Source organism: Grammomys surdaster, unplaced genomic scaffold (assembly GCF_004785775.1).
Source record: "Grammomys surdaster isolate TR1022 unplaced genomic scaffold, NIH_TR_1.0 193, whole genome shotgun sequence".
NCBI lineage: Eukaryota > Metazoa > Chordata > Mammalia > Rodentia > Muridae > Grammomys > Grammomys surdaster.
Window position 1 is genome coordinate 9,140,267 of NW_021604638.1, and position 7,078 is coordinate 9,147,344.

General features: G+C 48.0%; 1 protein-coding gene across 1 annotated transcript in view; it reads right to left on the reverse strand.

The window, feature by feature from the left end:
• Positions 1-6,669, reverse strand: part of Eya2 (EYA transcriptional coactivator and phosphatase 2) — a 94,471-nt gene extending 87,802 nt beyond the window's left edge. The window contains exon 1 of the mRNA XM_028769769.1: positions 6,579-6,669. Within this exon, the coding sequence (XP_028625602.1) occupies positions 6,579-6,669 (91 nt within the window). The remainder of the gene's footprint in view (positions 1-6,578) is intronic.
• Positions 6,670-7,078: the final 409 nt, after the last annotated feature.

Genomic DNA, 7,078 nt, shown 5'->3' on the forward strand with positions numbered 1-7,078 from the left:
TCCTGCTGTCTGTGACTGCTGTGCTCCTGCTGTCTGTGACTGCTGTGTTCCTGCTGTGACTGCTGTGCTCCTCCTGTCTGTGACTGCTGTGCTCCTCCTGTCTGTGACTGCTGTGCTCCTGCTGTGACTGCTGTGCTCCTGCTGACCTGTGACTGCTGGTCTTTGGGAAGGATGTGGATCAATGGTCACTCTGTATCTGTTGCAGCCAAATGCTCAGGAAGTAGCTTGATACAGGGTCATTGTGAATGAGGCTAGCCCCAGGGTGACTGCTGGAAGAACAGGGAATGCTGTGACAGTCCTATAGGAGGCGATGCAGGTAGCCTCAGTGAGGCTTGGGGTGCCCTTCTCCCCTTCAGGTGACCATTTTATTACTTCTGTTTTTTTTCTTTAAGAGAGAGAGAGAGAGAGAGAGAGAGAGAGAGAGAGAGAGAGAGAGAGGTGAGGTGTACTGTGGCATGTATGGTGTGTGTGTGTGTGTATGTGTGTGTGTTTGCCTGTTAGTCTGTGAGGGAAGTGGATGCAGAAGACAAAAGAGGGCATCAGGTCCCCTGGGACAGGCTGCAGTGAGCTGCTTGGTTTGGGTGTTGGGAACTGGACTCAGACTCTGCAACAGCAGTGTGTGCTCTTAACCACTGAGCCGTCTCTCCAGAGCAAGGCCCAGTGTTCATATGTACAAATGACAGGAGGAGTCTCTGTGTGTGCGCACACATTGTATGAGCTTGTGTGGAGGACACACCCAGTATTCATTCACGCGTGCACTCGGTACTTAGCATTCACTGTGAGCCGAGTCCACAAATCGGACCTCACAACTGGCTGACTTCATGTTCTTTCCTAAGAAAGCAGGTGGGGCGCATGTGTTTAATGTTAACCCTCGCCTCCGTGAACCCCAACTGTGTGGCACTGTGCCCACCATTCTTTTTGAGGCTCACTTTTCTCATCTGAAGCATGGAGCAACAGTCTGTATCTACAGAAGAAGTCCAGGTCACCAAGTGCCAGCTCCAGCTGCTTCTATCTTTCCACCCCCCCATCAGCAGCCATTTTCTTCTGAGAGCTCCTTTGACATCCCTACACCTTTATCATCCTCACAGGGATGCAATGCTGCCAAGCTAAGGACTCTGAAAGCAGTCATTACTGGTACACAGCGCGACTGAAGCCCCGGGCTTACTCTAAACTGATCTTCAGTGAGTCAAGATGGCGTCTGATGTCAGCGAGATGTCTCAGGTGTATATGTGTCAACCAATTGCACCCTCTCGTGTTCCCCAGGAGCCCAGAAGTGTGCCTCAGTGTCTTCTCTCATGGGGGCACTTTAACAAACAGATACCTCATTTGTCCCTCACAGTGGTGTTGCTGAGGGCAGAGGTGAATGGGGAATAGTCTCGGAGTATGCTTTAGGGGGGTCATAAATATGCGCTCCTCTGTGAAACCATCCCAAGTCGATTTTAATGCATGTTAGGAACATAATGAGGCAGTGCAAGCCAAAATTTTCTGAAGCTGGTTTGAGTTGTTCGCTTAAAGTGAATTCATTTAGAAGGTTGTTGCTTTTCTTTTTTGTAGCAGTAGGCATAGCAAGAGGCCGCCAGATCTCAGCCTGGTGAGGGGGGTACACAGTGAAACCTAGGCTCCTGCTCTCCGGTGTGAGGCATGGTGGAATCCCCAGCAGTTGGTGTCCTTGTTTCTAGGGTGGGATCTGGAACATCCAGGATGGCTGAGCATCCTAGAGGTCCTGATGCTCAGGACACACAGAGAAGGAACAGGAAGTAGATCCGGTTTCTTGGGTCAGCATCCAGCCGGACCAGCCTCAGGCTGGAGCTGGCCAGAGTAAAACTGAAAAGCCCAGTCTGAGGCAGGAGAGGGTGGGAGTCAGAGAGCTGGGCGCCTGCTCCCCAGGGCAGGTTCATCTCCCTTGATGGGATTATGGTTAAAGCTTTTCAGAGAAGTGCTTGAGTTTTAAAAGAGGAATCTTCCACTTGCCTTCTTAGTATCCGGAACTTTGACCTCTTCCTTCCAGAAGGCAGGACATAATTCAGATCCTACTATCACTTGGGAAGGAGTGAAGGAAGGGACAGGGCGGCTTTGCCAAGTGGTTACTGCAAGCTGGAGGCACCGAGCTCACCTAAGTGTTATCTGTTTTATCTCTGAAGGAATCAGCTAGCATTAACTGTCGTCTTGACACAACCTACAATCGTCTGGCCTTCGATTCAGGAACTGCCTAGATCCGATTGGCCTGTGGGATGTCCATGGGGGAGTTAGTTGATGTAGAAGGAAACAGCTCACCATGGATGACAGTCCCTAAGCAGACGATCTCTTGCTGTATAAGCAAGTCAGCCAAGCATGAGCCTAGGACGGAGCCAGAGAGTGAGTCACTGAGCAGTGTGGCTTCATGGCTTCTGCTTCAGGTCCTTGGCCTGATGTCCCTCTAGGATACCCTGTCACCTGCAGTGTAAGCCGATAACCCGTTTCCTCCCTGAAGTTGCTTTTGGTTAGAGTGTTGAACCATCGAAAAGTAGAGAAGATGGAGATTAGCACCAGGATGTTGTTGGGATGCAGTTGAGCATGAGTGGGTTTTACGCCTTTGGGGTGTTCTGTTGTGGGACTGTGGAGGATTTTGGAATTTAAGCTGGGAAAAACAATTAGGTGTTTAGAGATTAACGGAATGTTTTGTGGGAACTCAGACACCGAGAATGCAGAAAGAAATGTGGACTGTGGCAGCCTGGCTCGTGAGGTTTCAGAAGGAGGTAATTTCTATCTTTGCCATTTGTGTGATAATTTGAATTAAGGACCTGTGGTTGCTGTCAGCCAGGGTCGAAGAATTAGATGGGATTAATAAGAGACCAGTTTATTGAGGTAAAATTCTCTCTGTGCTTCATTAGGACAAAGGAAAGAGTTTCCTCAGAGCTGTACCCAGAAGCTAATGTTCAAGTGACACCTGAACTTGACAACACATAAGAGTCTCCCCTGTGGTACTGGTTTGAAAGGTACAAAAGCTACAGGATTAAAGGAGTCGTGGCAAGCATGAAGCCTGGTGTTTCTGAAGGAAGGCCAAGAGAGGCCACAGGAGAAGGTGCAGCCTCAGGACATCAGAGATGGTGCAAGCGTGGGATGTCTACCAAGGACAGACACACGAGTGGGTGGAGCGGACCTCGGACTACTAAGAGAAGCCTTGTGTGCCAGGAACGGCAGAGCTGCGGCAGTGAGGCCGACCACGCCCCTTGGAGTCCAGAAGAACACGAATGAGCTCCAGGTGTCATACACTGAGCTACATAATTCAGACTCGCACTTCTGGATTTTAGTTTTGCTTTGATCTTTCCTTGTGGGATAAGAAAGTTTATAACTTGTATTTATTTATTTATTTATTTATTTATTTATTTATTTTTATTGAAGCTCACAGTTAAGAGACTTAGTATTTTACAAAGGACTTTGGACTTTTAAAGTGTTGAAAAATTTAAAGACTGGGGCTTTTAAAGTTGTATTTTATTTTATAATATTAACATGAAGTCTTGGGGACGAAGGATTGAAAGGCTATGGTTTAGAAGTGATATAATTTGGGGTAAATTGGTAAGGGTTAGAAAGTCCTTATTAGCTTTAATTTCTACCTTGACATATCCTGGAGTCAACTGAGAGAAGAGCCTCAGATGACACCAAGGAATTGCCCAGACTGGCCTGTGAGAATGTCTTTTGGGAGACTGATTATTAGTTGATGGGCCCATCCCACTATGGGTGTCACCATCCATAGGCCAGTGCTCATGGGTTAGAGCTGGCTGATAGCACATATGTCCAACTGGTGGACAAAACCAGTGAAGGCAAACGCAAAGACAAACCTCTTACAACCAGAACTCGTAGTTCAGTATGAGCTTTGATACGTACGAGGATTATGAAACTCAAGGCGGCTCAGAGGGGTGGTGTTGATGGGAAGGTTGGTTAGTTTATAATTAAAAGCGTAGGTAATGAGAAAACAAAGGTGTATGAAGCACCATTCCAATGTCCATGTGAGAAATGAATATTAAGACAAGAAACCTGGCCAGCATGAGTCTCTGAGCGAGCCAGCAAGCAGTGTGCTCCCCTGTGGTTTCTGCTTCAAGCTCTTGCTTTGAGTCATTGCTCTGACAGCCCTGAGTGGTGGCCTGTGACCTAGAAGTACAAGCCAAAGGAACGCTTTCCTCTCCCAAGTCACTTTGGTCAGAGTGGTTTATCATGACAACAGAAATAAGACTAGAGGAGAATCCACGAGGGGGCTGCAACGACCCGAACCTTAGGGAGGCAGCAAATGGGGCAGGGGACGTGAAGACAACCTTGCTAATGGTTCAAAGCTAATACCGACCTGAACTTAGCTCATCTCTCAGCTCCCCTGTCTGCATCCGTGTTTCAAAGTGCACAACTACTCAGCCATCTACCCAACCTCCTAGCCACTGACTCATCCGTCCATCTACCTGTCTGTCTATCCATCTGTCCGTCTATCAATCATCTATCTATCTATCTATCTATCTACCCATTTCTCTATTCACCCATGATCTCATCCACCAACCTACTTATTCATCCATCCATCTATCATCCATCCATGCAGTCATCCATCCCTGCATCCATCCATCCCTGCATCCATCCATCCCTGCATCCATCCATGAATCCATACATCCATCCATTTATGCATGCATGCATGCATGCATCCATCTATCCATCCATAATTCTGAAGTTCATCTATAAGCCAGGAGCTGAGCTATGTACTACACAGGAAGGGGATTTAAAGGCATATGCAGGAAGGAAGCACTGTCACTGGTGGACTCTAGGCAGATACTACACTGCTGAGCTATGCTCTCAGCACCTCACTTTGAGGCAGGTGCTCTACCACTGAGCCACATCCTCAGCCCCCTGGTTCACAATGACCACCAAACGTTTTCTGTGGCGGTGATAGAGAAGGAGGGGAGGAGGGAGCCAGATTCATAGGACTGGGCAGAAATGCATTCTCAAGTGACCCTGTTCTGTGGTAATGTCAGCATTTCTTGAAACTAGAGATGAGGAAGGGCCTGCTACAGAGCCAGTTCTCAGGAACACCAAAGATGAAGGAGAGGAGCAGGGACTCATCTAAGGAATGGTGGGTGGGCGGGTGGGAAGGTAGATCTCTTGTAGCTGAAGGATTCAGCACCTCAAGGGAAAGCAGATTTTGACAAGACTCTCCCTAGTTTTCACAAAGTCATCACAACATACCAGGAAGACCAAACAAATGCACGACTCAAGGCCAGACTTCCACCCTGCCTCTGATCCCTGTGGTTATTTGATTCAGACGGTGACAATGGTCTACGTTAATCATTTACCATGCCGGGGTGGGCCAGGGCTAGACTTGCCACACACCATAACCTCATTTAATCCCCTGTATAGCACTCTACAGAGTGGGTCATTGTCACGGCCCATTTGACAGAGGAGGAAACTGAGAAAAGATTGCCTGGCTAGGCAGTGGCTGGGCTGGGAGTGAGACCCAGATGTTCCACACCCATGGCCCAGACCCTTTTCACGCGGATTCAGTCCAAGCAGATTGAGACACAGTTTGAAACTAGCCTGGGCCTCTACCCAGAAAGAAAATGGTGAAGACCTTTGAGCCGGGCTGGTAATTCCTTTTAAACCCTCAAAGAGGGTCATTTGCACAGATGCTAGTGGGTGCCAGGAGAACTGCTGTGTGCCCTCTGCCATCCAGTCCTGTTCTCAGAGCCCACGCCTTTGTGGTGAGATTTTGAACAGGGTTGTCTAGCTTCTTGTAGCAGGAAGGGGTAATGTCATAGTCTTGATGAGAAGACAATTAGTCAGAGAAGCCTGGATTTGCTCTCAAAATGTCCTGTGTGACATCGCTGTGCACTGGACACATGACCTGCTGGTTACTTGGGACAGTCCTGTAAGCTTTCCTGTTCCATGATCTAGCATCACACAGAGATCATAAAAGGGAAAGGGCAAGCCCATGTCTGAGGATACCACTGGCAGCAAATGCCTCAGCATAGCGCCGGGGAAAGGGTTAAGCCTACTGCTTCAGCAAGATAGCTTAATGCCTTCTGTGCACCTGAAGCACTACCAGGAAGGCCGACAATCCCCGCAGAGCAAACAAAAGGTCAGATTGTTCTGGAGAAAACTAGTCTGGCAGCATCATTTGCCAATAATTTTCTCAACAGCTTAAACTTTCTTCTGCTTCCTTGACTTCAACCCAACCTGAAAGCAGCAGGTAGACAAGTTCTTCTTTGGGGATCTTGTGAACAAGACTGCTGTTGGGAGAGGGAGGTGTCAGGAGGGAGGTAAGGAAAAAAGCTGGAGACCCAGCAGACGATGCCTTAGGTGGCCAGAAATGCACCCAATGCTATGGTCCTTCATAGCAATGTTGGGATTTTCTGGAATCAGGGACCAAGAAGGGCAGTTCAGGTCATGACTATGTCTACCTGTCGCTTGAGTGATGGACAGGACTGTGATCTATGGGCACACTGGTTCTGTTCTAGAACCATCAATGTGAACTGTAGGTTCTGGGAATGGTACCACGGGTCCCTCAGTCTGTCACGAATAAACAAAACCTTCTTAAACCATGCAGCCAAACTTTAGCAGAGGCCTACCTTCTCTGTCACTCAGCGTCCCCACGGCAGCACGGTGCTCGCTCCAGTCACTGCTTGCTGCGAGGCTGGGTGAGATCACCACTTCTAACATTGCCTTGTACCTGAGTAGAGACAAAGGGAAGTATAATGTATTCATTCTTAATGTATGTTTGCTAATGAGTCAGATTTCTTCCCCTAAGTATGTAAATATTAAAAGCTGATTTCTTATTCCCAACCTTCTAATAGATTCTATATTATACAAATTCACAAACTTTTTTGTCAAAATGGAAATGAAGTTCTTGCCCTAGAGAGAGAACACGCCCACTCATTTAAAATGACTCCTGTGATCTGAATTTTCCTATCAGAACTACTGTGCTTTGGTCTCTGTTCTGGATTGCCCTTGAACTGGGGAGACTTCTCAGGAGAGTAAGGGGTGACAGGGGAGGAGAGGATTGGTGTTCTGACTTCCAGGGACTAGAGGGGCTGGCGGAGGGCACTTGGAGTGGGCTTTGCACAGGTGG